Source organism: Lepisosteus platostomus, chromosome 3 (genome assembly GCF_059453375.1).
Source record: "Lepisosteus platostomus isolate fLepPlt1 chromosome 3, fLepPlt1.hap1, whole genome shotgun sequence".
NCBI classification, from domain to species: Eukaryota; Metazoa; Chordata; class Actinopteri; order Semionotiformes; family Lepisosteidae; genus Lepisosteus; species Lepisosteus platostomus.
The window spans coordinates 45,390,339-45,410,717 of NC_142613.1; the positions used below are offsets into that span (position 1 = coordinate 45,390,339).

The window sequence follows — 20,379 nt, forward strand, 5'->3', positions numbered from 1 at the left end:
TGTTTTCTTATGTTGGATTGTGAAGAGATCATTGTATATCTTTAATTACCACATTGTATTTACATTTCAATAATTAAAACCAGGTAGTAATCACATATAGCCAACACAATTAACTTAGGAATGTGCATCATCCACGGCATACAGGATAATAGAATCTGGAAAGATTGTGAAAAGGAAGAAGTCACATAATATATTAAGTTATGAAGCATTATAGTCTGCCAGGAAATGATCATTGTCCACACCTCCTGTGTAGGTATTTGGATATTTCATAATTATTGAGAGCATATTTAATAATAGATTTGAAATAATAAAGTGAGTGATAATTACTTCATAAAATAGATATGAAAATAATAAAATCAATATAGTGCCTAGTCAAAATAAGTTGCTGATTTCAGAAAAAACATTTTGTGTTAGAATCAGTGTAAAATACTGTATTGTATATATCCTGCACCCTTCTAATTAAATATTAAGAACAATGCTAGATGGCTGTGCAGAATTTTCATACTGTTTGTTTTTTCATAATTATGAAAACTGAAAGTCTCACAATATAATTCCTTGATGGGCATTTTTTATTAGTTTGGAAGAATTAGAAGGAGATGCTGTGATAACAAAATAGGGAAATATGTTTCCATCCATCCATTTTCTAAATGTTTTGTCCAGTACAGGGTTGAAGGAGAGCTACAGCCTATCCCAGCACCAAGCGACAAGCACAAAGTGGGATAAAAAAAAGTGGGATAAGAGGACACATGTGGATGACATTTGAACTGAAATATATAGTCATCCTTGAATGTTTTACCTTATGCTTCATACACAAAGATGTTTGACTGAGTATTGTACTGTATGTCTTTTAGGTTGTTTGTGCAATTCACTTCAAGCAGTTTTAAAAAAAAATGCCCTGGCACACTGTGATATGGATATAAAAAGTATCATCTGCATGATTTCTGAAGTAAACAGAGAGCAATTTTTAAGAAATAACTGGAAAGAGGAGGATTGCAGACACTCAAGCACAAACTGAACAAGCCAGGGGGAGCGCCATAAAAAGCTCTGGATGACCTCCAACCTTTGACCTATTCCAAAGCACAAACCAATACTTAATTTCAGACTTACTTTGCAGGAAGAAGCCACCTCTGGCAAAGAAACAATGTTACTGTCAACAGGTTTATGTGGAATGTTGTTATGAATGACATCATAGACCATTGTGAAAATAAAAGCACATTTTTTTAAATGTACAGTATAACCAAAAAATGCACAGTACATTTAGAGTTTTTGTTTTTATCAAAAGCTCATAATGTACCAGAAAGGAAGCATTTTATGAAGACTGAGAATTGAATGTCCTGTGTAATTTGTTCTAAACAAACAAATGACATTCTTTGAATTTAAAATTGAAGGTTCTTTTTAATTTTGGGGCTCTTGTTTAATTTTTACTCTTACTGAACAAATGGCTGTACAGTATATTTAAAGTATCTCATGCGGTCTTAAAAATGAGTAACACTGGATAAATTCAATTAAATGCTGCCAAATTAAATAAAGCATGTAGTGCCACAATGTAAAACTATTACAGGTATGTTAAAGCTTAGGCATTTAAAATATATGTGTTTAAATTAACTGAATACAGATAACATTGTTGCAGAGTAATTATCTTTAATCAGCATCAGTAACTAGTCATATATACAGTATGTGTATCTGCAGTATGTGCATATTGTATATACATATACGGCCAGAGAAAATAACAAAATACAAAGATGACAGTAAATCAGAATGGCAATTTCATTTCTACTCATAAAAACAGGGGTAATTCAACTACTACATGTTAAATATAATATTGAAAAAGCCAAACAAAGGTATGTGAATGAATTCAATTGAGTTGGAGTATCATTATTCACTTGATATCGGTGGTGGGTAGATACACAGTCACTAACAAGCCAGGCTTGTCATGTCATTGTTTTTATGAATTGAGCCAGCTGCACCTTTTGTTTCAGCCACAGGAAAAGTGACTGATTGCACATCCTGTACATATTGCTTTATGCCTATACAGGAATCTTTGACTTGTGTTGCATGCCTTTCACCATAAAAACCAATATGTAAGAAAGCAAGTGACACTGAGGGCTGAGAAGGGCTGAAATGTTTTTCTTTCAACCCTGCATTTACATACTACTATATTTGTTGCATTGAAAGTAGACCTCTTCCAAGCATTGACAGCAGTACACATTTGGAACAAAGTTATTTAAATTAACAATAAATATAACCTCATCAGATATTAAGAATCAAAGTTCAAAATCATCCTACTTTACCTTTTCTTGAGGCTTCAAAACTGTCGTAGATGTTTATCCTTTGGATGTCATATGTAAGTGTTGTGTTTGGCAGTAGTGTCCTATTTCTATTGATTGTGTTTAAAGCAAATTTGAAGGCTAATTCCTCTGCTCCTGAAGGACCACTTTCAATGGATTCAAATATTCCCCCTAAAAAGAAAGAAAAATGTACCATTAAGGCTTGATATTTTGAATTTCACCTGGATAAACATTTATCATCATACAGAAGACAACCACAGTGCCTTGCAAATGCATTTGGATCCTTGTAGTTTTCACATTTTGTTGTTTTAAAGTTATCCACACAACGTACACCACACATTCAAAGCAAAAAAGTAAAAAAGTAAATGGATAATTGATACAAAAGAAAATGGGAAAATCATGATTGTAGAAATATTCAAACTTTTTCCTGTGTGCACAATTAGTTGATTGGCCATTGTCTGTGTGCACTAATAGTGATTCACGTTTCCCAACAAATGTATCTGTCTCTGTGAGGTTCTTTAAGTGGAGAATTTTTAAGCAATCATTAAATCATGAAGACCAAGAAGTTTTCCAAACAGCTCTTGGATAAGTTTGTATAAATGCACAAACCAGGAGAAGGGCCTAAAAACATTTCAAAGACCATTAATATCTTTTTGAGGATGGTGAAGCGGATTATAAAAGAACTGGAATCTGTATCATACCACACACATTGTTAAGATAACGCATTATCTCCTAGCTGAGCAGCTAGGCAAGGATGAAACTGGTTAGTGATGCAATGATCCCAATAGTGATTCTGAAAGAGTTCAGTGACTGAAGTAGGAGAAAATGTCGACAATATCCCAGTCACTCTACAAAAGTGACCTGTATGGCAGAGTGGAAAATCCATCCCAAGTTGTCAGAGTCCTGTCATGAATACGATAGAGGAACTAGAAACAATTTAAAACTGCTGTCCATAAGCAATGCCCAAGCCACTTGAGAGAGCTTGAGCAAATTTACCAAGAAGAACGGACAAGAATTTCACCAAGCTGGTGTGCAACATTGGCACACTTACCCAAACATACCTGTGACACCAATTGTTGCCAAAGGTGTTTCATCCATTTACTGAGTGCATGGGCCTGAATACTTGTGTATCAATATATTTCTTTTTTTTCTTTTTTAGAATTTGCTAAGATTTACTGTAGCATATCTTACCGTCTTCTGTTTGAGCATTCTAGCATTGACTACAATATTAATCAGACACAAAACTGTTTATGCATTATTTTGTTATAGCACAAAATGGGACACCATAGGAATGGTCTGAATACTTTTGCAAGGCACTGTATATATATGTAGAGAGATTCTGACCACGCTTTTTAGCAGTTGAATAGCTGAATTGTCCTTCAGTATTACCAACATCATGATTTAATGGATATTTCCAGAGTTAGTTCTAAAAAGGCATCCTTTCCAATGGGTAATAATCTGCTGAATTTTTCCACCCATTAATCTGTCAGAAAATAGTCTTATTTTCCAAAGTGATTCTCCATTTTAATGCATAATTTTCTGTGATTTGTAGGAGCTTACATGAATAAATAATAAGCAATTTCAACCATTCAATCTGCCAAAATAGTGGTTCAAGGTCAAATGCGCAATGTTCAATAGCACCATTGCAGAATCCCAAAAATATGGAAAAACTGGAAGAAAATGCAAATGCAAACTACAGGAACTAAAGAAGAAATTTTGAGCTGGAAGGTTTATTCCCGATTATTATTTTAAATATAAATGCTGATGATTGAGGATTGCTGATGAAGAAGACCAGGAATAGTCAAATAAATAATAATAATAATAATAATTGCTTACACTTATATAGCGCTTTTTCTGGACACTCCACTCAAAGCGCTTTACAGGTTATGGGGACTCCCCTCCGCCACCACCAATGTGCAGCATCCACCTGGATGATGCGACGGCAGCCATAGTGCGCCAGAACGCTCACCACACATCAGCTATCAGTGGGGAGGAGAGCAGAGTAATGAAGCCAATTCACAGAGGGGGATTGTTAGGAGGCCATGATTGATAACAGCCAATGGGGAAATTTGGCCAGGATGCCGGGGTTACACCCCTAACTCTTTTCGAGAAACACCCTGGGATTTTTAATGACCACAGAGAGTCAGGACCTCGGTTTTACGTCTCATCCGAAGGACGGCGCCTGTTTACAGTATAGTGTCCCCGTCACTACACTGGGGCATTAGGACCCACATGAGCCGCAGGGTGAGCGCCCCCTGCTGGCCCCCCTAACACCTCTTCCAGCAGCAACCTTAGTTTTTCCCAGGAGGTCTCCCATCCAGGTACTGACCAGGCTCACACCTGCTTAGCTTCAGTGGGTTGCCAGTTGTGAGTTGCAGGGTGATATGGCTGCCGGCCATATCAAATGCTACAAGTAGACTAGAATATACAGTATATTCACGCACAGCATAAGTACAGTAGGTTGATGAAAAATCTATATCAAAGAGATTTAAATTTATTGTATAAATTAAAGAAGATTTTCAAAGCTATAATATTACCAGATTACATAAAGAACATTGCTGTAATGTGTATATACAGAATATATGTAAAGAATTTACTTAATAAAATACCAATTATAGTGATTTAAGTTAGGGTTAAACCTGGGACTGACAAAAACTACTATAGATCACTTAATGGAAGAAGTACATTCTAATATTGGTGGATAATCATGGACAGTAGAAGGTGGAAAGAGCTTGCCAGGTGCTGAGTGGATGGGGGAGAATTTCTAGACCTACCAACATCATTTTAAGATGCCTAAAGAGGGAAGCTAAAGCATAAAATATAGAAGTATGTTAAAGCAAATGGCCTAAGAAAGACAAGAGCAGTGTGTAACCTGATATTTTTCAACATAACAGCTTTAACTGCACATAGTTCTTAATAAATTATTGACATTCAATATACCAGATTAATGTCTACTGTGTCAGATTTTTACAATAATCGCGGGTTCACACATTCAATGCATTTAAACCAAAACATAAAGACATGTGGTTTAGTCTATCCTTCAGAAGGTAGTTCAAGGACAGTTAGCAAATCATAACTGTGTGAAAGAAGATGACAATACAAAGGCTTGAGGGGCAGCTGTCCCAGAAGCTAAGGAGAAGATTAATGAGGACCTAAGTTTAAATAATGGTCTTGAATGTTGACTTCTTTTGTAGGCAAGTGTTTCTAGACAATTGTGAAAAGCCAGCCTAGTATTTTTATAAGTTAATTTAAATCATTACTTCAAAGTAAGAAATGAACAGTTCATATGGAATGAAAACTAGAAACCTTTGCCAGGTTTGATCCTTGAATGCCAGAAAATTTAAATCTGTCACTCAAAGATCAAATAGAACTTTATGCCATCTAGTCCTCCTGTGTTCCATATACCGTAATGTATCAAAAAGTCATTTCTGAGTGAGACTCTAGTTTCCTTTAGAGGTGGATGATTTGTAGCAAGGCATAGACTTACACAGTTAATGGGGACAATATTTAAGAAAAAGTCCTCACAATAGCAGAAGCACATGGTATCAATTTTTATAAACCAAATGGCATCACTTATAAAATCTAAGTCTCAAAACTGTTTTTGGGTCTATTTTCACCTTGTGTCCAATTATATTCTGGTAGTGTACAGTAATAAAAAACAAATGGGAGTAATGGCAGTCTCAAAAACAAACTCAAAAAAATAAATGTACAAATGTGTGTGAGACGTCTTGATTGAGCTCTGGGTGGTTCATTCAGTGACCTAATGAGGATGCTAGTTATATTCTTTTCTGAATGGTCAGTCACACAATCAATTGGTCATTTGGGACAGACACAGCATTATGAACAGTGGCCTGAAAGGTCAGTTTTGTGACCTTGTGCAGTGGTTGTCAGTGACTACCTTGGAAATAATTTAAATTTAAAATCTTTCATAATTTAATAAGAAAATAATACATTTGTATTTTTATGTAGAAGCTTGATTAGCAATTGTCTCTTCCCAGATTTTTTAATTAAAATAAAAATGTCTAAACTTCACCCCTCTGTTAAAAACAAAAATTGCATCATTAGTAGATACAGAGGAATTGTACAAAATGTAGTGCAGGGAGCAGTCGAAGGGATATCTGATCAGAGCACCATATAAGTCTATTCATAATCCCACTTAAATGGGAATACACAATCAGCACATTTTCTAAAAACATATTAAACATATTCAGAGTTTTTTTATGCGTGATGCTAATATATATGGTGTAAGCATCTCTGCTTTCAGGTTAGAAAACCAGGAACAACTGGAGGCAGTAAGTGTGTGGTACACTTTATACTCATTATAACTCTGCCCTTGGGAGCTATCTATTTTGCATGTCATAATGAGTTCCAGGTATTAATAAATGTCAGTTAAATAGGATTTAATGTCATTGTGAGCCATAGTATACTAACCCTATTTCATACACAGATGTCAAGTTGCAAATATATGATTTATTACATAAGAACAACATGATGTTTAAAAAAATACACTGTTAGATAAATAGACATATGCAAAGGCATTCAAAAAAACAAAAGAGGATCCCAGTTATAGACCCTCCAGTTTCAGTGACTCCAATGAATTGTAAATGCAAGACTGACAGTCCAGGTAGGCCCATACATAGGCTGTGTAAGCATTTATTATATTTGATTAAGGTGTTACTTAAAGTAACAAGAACAACTAGTTCTTGACCAGTACCAGTACTATGTAATATAGTTGTTTTATTTCAAATTCAGGAAGGGTAGGCACAACAGCACTACCAACAATTTGGCATGGTGCCAGCTGGTACAATATGAACTCTCCTCATTTTCCTTTGCAAAGACAACATGCTACTCACCTGTACTGTATATTCCTGTCATTGATTCTAAAACACAATCAAGAATAAATGGCATACAGTACTACAGTGATTCTTTGAAACAGCTTAACATCCATCAGAAAAGGCTTTTGTGGTCACTAAACCTTTTACACTTGTAAATTGTGTGCAGACCAATGGTGCCTACATTTGCCATAAATTGCTATAAGTCATGGTAAAAGCTGTCATAGCTCATGGATGTAAATGTTTTAACTTACATAGAGAACACTTGATTTGCTCATGATACCTGGAATGGAGTTGCACAATTAAATTGAAATTGAAACAACTATATTTTATACACAAATGTCAATAAAAATAATACTAAGCCATTTATGCCCTGTGTTTGTGCCAATAAACACATTTAAATAACTGGATGTGCAAAGTGGAAAAACAGTGCATTGCTATCATTATGCCATCCACATTTGAGAGCCAAGTCTATTGCCATGTTATGCTTGATTAATAATTCATATCCTGTAAATTTTGTATTGATTATGCATTAGCGGGTATGATTTATTAAAAAATGAGCCCCAGGTGTCTGTTGAGGCTTTTAATCAGCTGTCTTTGATGAATTTAAAGGTGAATGCTAACAACTAGGCACTTTGAGAATAACTGACTTAATTCACCATTGTTCTGGTACTATTAGATTTTATTTTCTCAGACAGGGTGTTTTGATTAAAATGTAACTTATAAACCACATTAGATGTGGTGAAAAGCGGGGCCAATGTTTTCTGCTTCATGCTATGGTTTAATTTATCTATGCACAAAGGGTTTCACAAAACTAAATGACAGATAAATGTAATGAGAAGCAACAATAAAAATGGCCACAGATGGAAACAGTGTTGTTTTTTTTCTCATTGTCTTTCTACAAATTGATGACAAAGCCACAAGCCTTAAACACCAAAAGAAGTCATATGCTTCCTACGGCTATTGGTATCTGCAGAAAAAAATGAAATCATCTCTGACTCTTCCTCCAGGCAAAATGCAATTAGAACAAAGGCTCAGCAGAATATAAATTTCCTTTTGCTTGTAATGTGCATTTAGGTTGACCAGAATGTTAAAGCTACAAAACAGTAGGTGTTAAGATAACATTCCCCACAGAATCTTGATAAAAAGGCAGGAAGAAATCTTAAAAGCATTAAAGGATATTTTTTATCCTAAAAAAGATGAGCTAGCCAATACAGTTTTGTAAAAAACTCTGAAATTGAATGCTAATCTGTCCTCAGCAATGTTATTTGTCTTGTTACAGTATATGGTTTAGTTAGAGGAGGTATACTGTATGCTATACTACATATTACATGCACTGTGAACCTACAGATGCAGCCATTCAAAATGCGCGGTAAAAACCCGCGGTACGGTAACCTACCCACAAGCCACCGCGGGGCACCGGAGCATACCGCAGGGCAAGTGATTGGCTGGCCAAAATGACCGACAGGGGCACTCGTGGTGCATTGGTTGGTAGTGCAAAGATTGAATCATTTAATGTATTTACTGTGCACATTTTAATCCGCTTAGTTTTGAATATTTATATGGATTTTACCACTAAAGGGAAATTTTAGTAGCTGAGCATAAAAAGAAGAGGAGCATAACGCATCTGAAGGTCATAAACGATATTAATTTAAAACATTACTGTATGTATGTAAACTGTACTGTGTATGGCTGGTCTTGGTAGTTTAAAGAAAAAATACACACCAGTCTTCCATTTCTCCCTAAACATTTTAAGCATGAAAGTTTTATGAAACGGTACCCAAATATGCGATTGCTGTATAGAATGAATTTTAATTAAAAAAAAATATTTAACACGAACATTAAGCTGTTTACATCTTCCGCCTGAGAACAGTCACCCGTTGCTACCCAACGCAGAATGGTGATTGGCTGACACCATCTGACACCCCTCTGATTGGAGAAAAAAGACGTGCTGGTTTGCTATACCAGGAAGAGAATTTCTTTCAATTCTAAACGTGTATTTTAAAAGTTTAAGAAGTAAAAACCTTACAGCGTACACAGATTTCTAAACTGATCAGGATCGTTATCTTTGTCTTATGCATAATAATGTTCACCGCTCTGTCCAGCAAATTAATAATAAACTTTATTTTATATAGCGTTTTAAACGAATAAGTAATTAGATTGCTCATAAACCTAATCACTTGCTTTTTCTTTTTATTTAGGCTCAGATTACAACTATAGATCGAATTATTAATAACCATAATAACAACCAACCAACAAAAACAACCATATAAACATAATGGTGGTGCTGGACCTTCCAGTTTTATTTATTTATTTTTTAATCGCGTAACATAAACATATTACCGTATGCAAACTGTACTGTATACAATATGTACATGTATATTTAATGTCTTAACTGTGCCCGTTTAAGTATTGAATATTCATATCTAATTTTACCACTGAAGGGAAATCTTAACATAAACATACAGTATATGGCTGGTCTCGGTACTTTAAAGAAAAAAATACACACCGGTATTCCATTTCTCCCTAAACATTGTAAGCTTCGAAGTCTTTAACTAACGTGATACCGGAGTCAACAAGCATACTTTTAGAATTTGATTAAAAGGGAATATAATATGGAATCGCGTATCTCAAGAAATTAATAACGATATAATTATATTCATGTTGCAAAAGAACTGCAACGGACATAAAAACTCCCTTGCATGGTTTCATTACGACCAGAATCGGTCTTGAGATATTTTTAACTTGATTTACAGTATTTGAGAGGTATGTCTTAACACCGATACTACAGTGCTTAAGTACTGCTCACGTATATGTTTCTAGGTTTATATTATGCATTTCATACGGTCAAATTACTTTTGAGCAATAAGAAGCGAGAAACGGTATGCGTTTTACTTTCGTTTTGTGCTGGGACCCGTGGATTGATTAGAGATATCAAGTACATACAAGTCATTTTTTAAATGTTGTAGTTCGTCTTGAAAAAATGTTACGAGTACATCATCTATCAACAATTACACAGGTTCTGTTTCCATATTGCGGATTTTGGTTACGTAATATTATTTTCTAGATTTCACGTTGTGAATATGATGGGATGTCTGATGGGATGTTTCTAAAAATCCACCCTCTGTAAAACGTCTTCTCTAGTTGTCCTGCATATGTATTCGCTAATGAAGCTGTGTGTTCTGAGCCTAGATCTCTACATTTCTGTATGAACCAGCTTAGAGGGCTAAAGACAGCTTGTGTTTAAATTGAGTGTAAGGCAATTTATGCTTCTAAAGTCATGGTCAGCATTTATCTTTGTACTGTGTTGTAAACTTGTTCTGTGCCAAGTCACATTATTTTATAGCGTTTTTAAAGCGTTATCAAATACGGTGTTACTGTAGTTTACTGAGTCCCATGTCACATGGTCTGTGATTGAAACCTGTAAAACCGGTTTAATTCGTCACAGCCAGCACTCTTGTGTATATTCTAATGGTAGTGGGGGCGGGGTGTGTGGGAATAAGTTTGGTTGAAACATTTTCTCTGAAAGCATTTTCTTCTTGTAACCGATCTTGTTACAGCATGTTACAGTTTACTATTATTAACCATATTAATTTTAAGTGCTTAATGTAAAATCTTGTAAAAATATATTTTCATTGTTCAAATATACATTAAGTCTGACTATCATATAATAAGTTAAATACAAAACTAAAGAAAAAATAGGGTTAAATATAATTCAAAATATTTTGCTAACAATGTTAACTGTTTATGAATAATAAAATGTATTAACTAAGGAGTAGGATGGCACAGTTGTTAGTATGTTTTTTGTTTTTTTTTAACCCAATCTCCGGGAAACCATTAGTACGATGGTGAATCGGAGATTCTCAACCCTTGCTGCGTACGACTGGAAAAGAATTCGTGATCGGATCAACGAAATGCTTCGTAGGAGGAGGCAGTCTTTTCCTCTTGTCTAACAGTCTGTCCACAAACAAAACATTCCTGTTAGACAAGAGGAATTGAAAAAAAAACAATGTTGTCAATGAAAACCGGTGTGTGTGTCTCTCCCTGCTGGATGTCCCTCTCACAAACTGCTGAATGAATAAAATAATTTTATTGAAAACGAGTTTGCGATTGTCTGGTCTTTAAATTCTGTAGATACGCGATTCCATATTATATTCCCTTTTAATCAAATTCTAAAAGTATGCTTGTTGACTCCGGTATCGCGTTAGTTAAAGACTTCGATGCTTAAAATGTTTAGGGAGAAATGGAATACTGGTGTGTATGTTTTCTTTAAAGTACCGAGACCAGCCATATACTGTATGTTTAAGTTCCAAAATTAATATCGTTTATGGGCTTCACACGCGTTGCAGTATGCTCAGGCACTAAGTAAAAGGAGATGCTTCGTATTGCTTGACTAATTTTAAAAACTAAGTTATAAATATAAAAATTGCAGGCGCTGCTCTGGTGCGTCGGCTCCTACACAGTGCCTGTCTGCCGTAAGCGTTACAATATACATACAGTACCCAACACTGCTTGTACCCATCTGTCATGTAAATAAAACACCTTGAATTGAATTGAATTGAGGGGAGAAGGGGGGGATACTAAAGCCAATACTGGCTCAATGGGCTTTGACGTGCTAATGCGTTAACGGTCCGGGTGTGGCAGGCTTCCAATGTCAACTCGACTCGATTAGAAGACAATGAACGTATTTTAGCCCTAAATGAATTAATAGCAAACATGGTTTACATAAAATACATTTTTCCAGGAAAGTTTATAATAATACGATCTATAGTTGAAATCTGAGCCTACTTTAAAAATAAAGGAAAAGCATTTTCAGAGAGCAATCACGCTGTGTTTATGAAGAAAAAGTGATTAGGTTTATGAGCAATCTAATTACCTATTCGCTTAAAATGCTATATAAAATAAAGTTTATTTAGAGATGAATGATCAGTGTCGCAGTTTAAATAATGTGAGTCAGGAAACTAACACAGCGCCACTGGATTTAATAACGCAATAAAAACGCTATAAAATAATGTGACACAGTACAGCACAGTACAACAATACTGACCATGACTTTAGAAGCATAAATTACCTTACACTCAATTTAAACACAAGCTGTCTTTCTGTATGAACCTCTAAGCTGGTTCATACAGAAAATGTAGAAATGCATTAGCCTGATCATGATTAAAAAACACATAATTAAACACGCGTTTGCGATTTAAATCAGAACACGATTTAAATCAATATAAATGTTTATATTGTAACGCATACTGTCCCGCCTCCATTTCTCTATAAAAATTTACTGTTGCACACACACACACAATAGAAGCAGGAACCACTGTCAGAAGGGAAGATATATTCAAAATATCGCAAATATCGATCATGTTGCGATATTTTGAAATATAAAAGTCAATTGATTGTCCATAATATCGCTTACCTATTTTTTCGAAGAAATGTTTGTTAAAATAAAAGTCCAGCACCAGCTGGATTCGAACACACAACCTACCAGTTGGAAGTCACGCACCTAGACCAGTAGGCTACAAGACAGCTCGCATGTTCAGGTAGGCGAAACAGCCTTACACAGTCCTGCCGCAGTACACGGATATAATCATACCGTTATTAAATTCTTTAGATACGCGATTCCATATTATATTCCCTTTTAATCAAATTCTAAAAGTATGCTTGTTGACTCCGGTATCACGTTAGTTAAAGACTTCGAAGCTTACAATGTTTAGGGAGAAATGGAATACCGGTGTGTATTTTTCCTTGTGATATTTTAAGCTCTAGTTGAATGATAGGTGTCGCATTTTAAATCATTTTCGTAGCTAGAAATTATGAAACGCCCTGTTAAAAGCAAGGAAGTTTTTATGCCCCGTTGAAGTAAAACAAAATGCCTGACAAAGTATGGCTTGGACAGATTCCAAGTGCTTGTACAAATGTGCTAAAGAAATTATACTTTGAGTATACAGCTTGTCCAAAGTCATCCATTATTAATACTATTAGTAATATCTTCAGTAAAGGCTTTGATGCATAAATATTTCTGATAAAGGTAGGTTGTGTACTTCTGTCCAACTGAGCAATCTTGCTTTCATAATATATACCAACATTTTAATGACTGATGATTAACATGCTGTAATACACAGTTCAAAATTAAAGGCTCAAATGCTGTACATGAGAGGTTAAGCTCCCCCTGGCGGTTTTACAAGGCGACGCCGGATAGTTAGTCACGTGACACACGTGAAATGCGTGATACCGCGTGATACTGTGACACGCCCACCGGGGTATGCCGCGAAATACCTCACCCATTTTGAATGGCTGCATCTGTATGTGATACATTAAAAGCTGTTTTAGAGATTTTCCTATGTTCCAAACATGAAATCAATGTAAGACACTAAAAAAATGCCCATTTGATTTGATTTTCTTAGACAGCTACATAGTTCCCTGGTATGCTAATTAGTGCGGGTATTCCGAAGTGCAAAATCGGTACTGGCATGAATAAAGGACAAAATTACTTATCCAAAAAGCTCCTGGCCAGTTGGGTGCAAAAAACTGTTACATTGTTTCTCAGTGGGAGATATTTAATATTAATTCATATTTCGTCTCAGTAAAGAAAAGCATTTTTGTTGAGCAAATAGCTTTGCAGTTTTTCACTAGAGTAGAATAGATTTAGAATTGATAGTTTTTCCTTGCATCCTTGAAATGGTTGAGAGCTATCTTCAGTATCATAGAACAGAATGCATACTGTTCTGTCAAGGGTGAAACTAGAAATGTGGATAATATGTACAGTTTATGTATGTAATTTTTGGAACTCATGAAATGTGAATTTCTGCAGATGTTGAGTTTGTTTCATGGTAAGAGAATAAAAAAACCATTGTGTTGATAGAGTTTTATTTTGTAATGAAGCCTTTTAAAGGACATTATTGGAATGTCAGGAATGCCATCGGTGTCAGAAAGCAAAAGAGATAATTTTAGAATTATCTGTGAGACAAAAAGAAAAAAATAATTTATACTGAAGTAGGGAGTTGTGCATAGGTATAAATAATATATATATAAGGATTGATGGGAATAAATGTCATTTTAATATGCATTTTTTAAATCTGTCAACTATTTCCATTAAAAAAATTGAGTATCATAGGTGTTGACAATTTGACGGGTAAGGATGTCAGAATATCACTGTTGCATAGCGCACTTGTAGGGCATACTAAATCTTTATTAATAGTGAAAGTGCAGTTCTGCAGGAACATACTTATTAGCCACAGTCCTAAGTAAAACAAATAACATTTAGCACTCCAAGGGCTTTTAAAAGGTACTTAAGGCACTTTAGGGTTTGAAAGCATCATGTTGTAAAAAAAATCACTTGAATAAATTGGACATGCAAAGTGCACAGAAAAATCCATGATTGTAAAGTCATTAAGGTTATTGCTTTATTACAAAATGTTTCTCCATTTAAGGCAATAAAATTAGGAAACAGTTTTGATTTCGAAGAAAGGAGTACTTTGAGTCTGGTCTATTAATGCCTTATGACGGTTTTAATCAATAGCAAAACATTTGGCGACAGTCATTCCAACAAACTGCAATGTAATAAACTGTGGGTATGATGAGAGTGACAGTTCTAAAACAAAGTGAGTGTTAATAATTCGCAAAGTGAGTGTTCCGTTTAAACAAATGGACCGAGATTGTGCAAAAAAAGGCTTTTCTGACATTAAAACACAAAGTATTGGAACGATGACACCAGAAGCAAGCCCAGTGGTGTCTAAAAAAACTATGAAAACTTCACAGGCAAGTCCATGAACAAACCATGACAGCAGTGCACAAGAAACAACACCACATACTGGACATGGCAGTTGTAACTGTGATAAGGAAACACCACACCCAGTTACATGCAAAATTAAATTACATGGATATTTCGTTGCTGCATCAGGTTTAGGAGCTATTTGTACATAATCAGAAACATTAAGTGTTGGCAATTTCTGTTTAAATCAAAATCTGCATTAATAATATTGACTATTAAAATACAATTACTCATACCTCATAACATATAACCCCAATTTAGACTTTGTTTCTTCCATAAATCAAGAGCAGATTTTTTTTCTATAGATTGCTATTTCACGTATGAACCACCTACTGCAGCAAAATAGGTTCTATAAAGACCTTTCCAAAAGGATTTGGATGAGGTTTTTAAGAGAAACAAACTGAAATCATACCACACAGTGGAGTCCATAGAAGACATACAATTTTCAAGCTGGGCAGTGCTGATGTTTTTCCTCAGTCAACATTTATTCTCATTTTGATTAGAAATTATTTTTCAGAAGCTATTTTTGATGGAATACTCAACAACTGAAAAACCTTTATGATGCATTCTGAAAGATTTGCAATTAATTTAAGTGTTTTTGGTTCCTTTCTATTACTGGTACTGCATAAGGTATCCTAAAAACAGATACTTATTGATTTTAAAAATAATAGGGGTGATAATACACATATTTTACAGTATTTAAACGGATGTAAATACCAGGTAAGGAATACTATACCTCAGAATTTACCTAATCCCATAACAATTTACATTACATTTAAGGAAAGATATGGGTGCTAACGTCAGCACCACCAATGTACAGTAGTTGATATTTTGGGGAATTTTCCATCCACCATTCTGCACAGCCCAGCTTTAAAACTGAGATGTTCCAATATGAAAATTTGTTTCATAAAGTTTTATTCAAGATTAAATTTTTTAATTTTGATTATGATGGCAATAAAGACAACATGTAGCATTTTCTAACTGACCAACTTCAATATATTTCTACTATCCTATTTTGCTGAAATGCCTTGCTTCAACCTTAATTAACCCAGAAGGCTGCAAATTACACTCTTGAGTTGAAGGCCAGTGGCAACAGGAAGCAGAGATAAGGTAAAAATGGCTTTATCTAGAGAGAAAACTACCTTTCTTTAACAAAGGCTCATTAGCAAAATAAACCCATAGTGAGTAGCCTGTGAGAAAAAGCATTTTCAGTAAAACCTCAGTATTCACAAGGGTTAGGTACCCTGAGGTTTCAGCAAATGTTGAATTCACAAATACCGAACTTAATACCTTATAGGGAAAGTATTACAGTGCTGTTAAACTGTGAAAAAACACTGCTGTCGTAATTTTTTTCAAATGCCAGCAGCTATATCACCCTGCAGCTTAGAGCTGGCAAACCACTAAAGCTCAGCAGGTGTTGGTCTTGCCAGTGCCTGGATGGGAGACCTCCTGGGTAAGATAAGGATGCAGCTGGAAGAGGTATTAGAGGGGCCAGTAGGGGGTGCTCACTCTGAGCTCTGTATGAGTCCTACAGGGTAGGGGTGTTACCATGATGTCCCAGCCAAATTTCCCATTGGCCTTTACCAATCATGGCCTCCTAATAATCCCTATCTCCGATTTTGCTTCATTGCTCTGTTCTCCTCCCCAGTGGTAGCTGATGCATGGTGAGCATACTGGTGTACTCTGAGTGCTGTCATATAATCCGGGGGGAGCTACACATTGGTGGTGGTGGAGAGAGGGTGTCCAGAAAAGTGCTACAGAAGTGTAAGGTATTATTATTATTAAGTGTTAACTATTTCAGAAATAGTGTTGGCAAGTATTGGTAGTAAGTATTTTTAATGAAAATGAGTACTGGAAATGGGAAAAAAGCATGCTCCCTCTATAATTCAAGCTATTGCATGTGCAAACAACCCATGGGTAGGCAAATTTGGTCTGTGAATGTGGAAAAAAGCGGTCACTAAAAATAGGTGAAATCCTCAATATTTAACTCATGAATGGTTTTACTTTATATTTTGTGGAGAGAAGTGAGTAAAGGTGATAGATTAAGAAGTAGTGTTTTATCAGTAAAAACATTAAATGTGATAACATAAAAGTATGTGTAATGATGTGTGTTTCTATCACCATAATCACAGGATTTTGGAATAACCAAAAATGTAGTAAATTTAACATCTTTTAAGCTCATTAACCATCTTAATTAGAATCTCTATAGCTGTAAAAGATACAACATTGTGATTTACCAACCTAGACAAATGGTCCCAAAGAGCTTGACGACCAAAAATGTCCATTTGGAATGCATGTAGGTCTTTTTGTGGAATCTGGGTTCTTTAATTTACTTCAGGATAAACTGGGCACCAGACATCCTTATGGAGTGGTACACAACTGGCTAAGGGCTGGTTTGTTTACAATTGGCACAGGTTTCCTTAATTTGCTATACAGTATGTAGATTGAGTGTTGTCAGAGCTGCAGGGTCTTAGCTCATCTCTTTACTCTGCAGGCTTGTGTAATGTGTGTATGTTGTTGATAGTATATTGAGGTATAGTAAAGTACTCATTTAATGTTATACAGTACGTTAAAGCTGGACCATGACACAGATACTGTAATAAGGAGTATATGATTTGTCCCTTTTTTCAGGGATACCCAGCTCCAGTCCTTGGAGGGCCAAAAATCTTCTGGTTTTCAAACTGAGCCCTTAATTACTTACTTAATTAAACTAATTATTTGTTAAATTGCACAAGTCAAACCTTTTCCTTGTTCTTAAGAAGATATAAAGTTAAATGGATGTATAAAATACGTGGAACTGCTATACAGTATATAACATACATAATATTTAATATATATTGTCTAATCAGAAGATTTGATTGAAGAATTAAAAAGAAATGCAAAGACAATGTATGAGTTCTATATACACCACATCTTTAGAAGAAATTAGAAGCATATTTTCAGAACAGTTTGAAGGTGGGTCCCAAAGTATTTCAAAAGTGCAGCTTGATCAAAAATGGTTGAAGCTAAAGGAAATGAATGTTCAATTTAATTAGCAGTTTATTTCACAGTGGGGAATAAATACAGCTTTCTACGCAAAGCCAATATGTTTTCCCTTCAAAGGTAAAAAAAATGTTTAATTTGTCACTAATAAAAATACACAAAAGAAGCTGATTCCAGATAAACCAAAAACATCAGATTTTGCAATACATTTTTTTAAGTTACATTTAAACCTGACTGTAATATTGATCCTACACTGACGTTTGACTACTGATGTGGTGCAGAATGACTTACTTTATAGATCTGCATGGAAATGAATGTATGACTTTTTATGTATATATGACTTTTATTTGTTATGTATATATATATTATGTATATATGGATTTTTATGCTTAAAAAGATCCTTCATTAGAAAAAAGGAATAAGAACTTTAACTGTAATATTTCCTGTTCTAAAATTGCAGAAAATATTAACTTTAAAAGCACAAATATACAAGTGCAATATGTAGCTGAAAATGATGGTTTTAGTTAGGTGCTGCATGTGAAAATGCAATATTTAAGTGTTAAAAAGGTGGCTCAAATACTTCAGAACAGCATGAATATACTAATTTCTGCAACCGAGATTAATGAGTAACAGGAAGGAAAGTACATGCACCTGCCTAGTGAAATGAAGCATGACTTTTCATGCATTGTTAATGCTTATACTTACACATTAATTTTGTATGTTCATATTTTGAACAGACAGAGATTAATTAAGACATGCATTTCTAATAATCTAGAGTTAAATCTCTCTATTTTGGCATTCTCGGCTTTGAGTCAGTTCATGAACTCTCATGCCTAATTTGATCAATAAAATGTTTTTAATGCTCAATGAAACTGCCTTGCTTTGCTTAAAAGTTTGGTTTATTTCAAAATCTATAACAACTTAGCACACTACTGTAAATAAAATGCAAATAGTCCACAAATGTCAGACAGTTAGATTTGCTATGTTTTCTTTTGCAGAGAATGAAGATGGGAAAGGTATTAATTCTTCATTAATCCAGTGTTTCAAATTTAACATTGTGGTTTCCAGAACCCTGTCTATATAGACATACTTCCATAAAATTAAATACAAATTCTGCCCTAAATAATGACCTTACAAATCTAAGACTGAACAATAATACAAGGCTGGAAAATACACTGAAAAAAATGTAGCACATGTTATTTTTGTTATCAGTGACAGTTCACTTCACTGAACACAAGGAAGAAAAATGGTTGAAGACAGTTCAACCCTTAAGCTATAAGATTCTGTTTGAATTACACCATTAGTTGGATAATCCATTGTAAAACAATGCTGTAAAGAAGGGCTTTAATTCCACTTTCAAACCCTTCTTAATTCTATACACTCATAATACAGTGTAATAGCTCTGGGCTAACCCTGTTTAGCGGTTTACTGCATGAGCAACTTGAGATACAGATTTGGCTTCAACTCAGTTGGCTGGAGGAAAACTAGGCTGGCCATCGGAACAAGAACATCAGAACTCCCCACAAGGTGGAATGAGCCAAGGAGCTGAAGCAGGGACGATGATGGAGATGAGTTAGGAAAGCAAACCAATCAACACTGCTGTGCCTGTACCAAGGCTGTCTGCCCACACAAAACCCACAATGACTCCAAAAGGTATAGTCCAGAAGGCTTTATTTTAGGCCTTTTCAGGCCATAAAACAACTTACAAAAGCACTTAGAAAAAACTCCCCAAGACCAGTATCACCATGCACACCCTAGCGGCCACTAGTGGCAGGTCAGTAGTAATTGCAAACCTCTCTAAAGCTGGCCTACCATACCAATATTTAGACTTAATTTGAAGATGAGATTTTGAAATAAAACATGTGCCAGTTTAATACAAAAGGCATTTTAAAAGGCAGTCTATATCCTTCCTGCAAAAAAAATCAGTTTTAGAAATAACATTTGTGAGGAAATTACATTTTAATCACATTTACCAGAGAAGTTAAATGTGATTAAAAATCTTGAACTTTTTAATACATCCTCTTACTTTCCAGTTTAAAAAATGATCAATTTTAATCAGTTCTTGAAGTGGAAAAAAGAAGTGCCATTACCTCCATCCCCTACTCCAAGAAAATTAATGTTGGTAAAATCTTTTAACGCCAGTATAAACAACAAGAAGTACTCTCATTGGCTATGGACTGTAAAGATAGAAATATGTTTCGCTCCATCATCATTTGTCCTTACTTATCAAAGAAACACTGATTGCCATACTCATGCTCAATTTGAGAAGGGCTGAAATTCACTATGGGAACATTGTAATAACTGGACAGGAAAGAAACATAGGATTTTTTTATCTCAACTCAATGTATTAATGCACAGGATTAAAAAGCACACGTATACTATAGAATTCCACATTACAGATCATAATCAGATCTGTTTATTTAAAAATGTAAATGACAAAGTTATTAGAGAAATTCTTTAGTTCCATTATTATTATCAGGACTCAACAAGAGGTGTCGGTATGCAA

General features: G+C 34.9%; 1 protein-coding gene across 3 annotated transcripts in view; it reads right to left on the reverse strand.

Annotated features, from left to right (window-relative positions):
• Nucleotides 1-20,379, reverse strand: part of grik2 (glutamate receptor, ionotropic, kainate 2) — a 266,090-nt gene that overhangs the window by 171,506 nt on the left and 74,205 nt on the right. For all 3 annotated transcript variants that reach the window (XM_088625713.1, XM_088625714.1, XM_088625715.1), the window contains one exon: nt 2,292-2,459. In XM_088625713.1, coding sequence (XP_088481839.1) covers nt 2,292-2,459 — 168 coding nt within the window. The remainder of the gene's footprint in view (nt 1-2,291; nt 2,460-20,379) is intronic.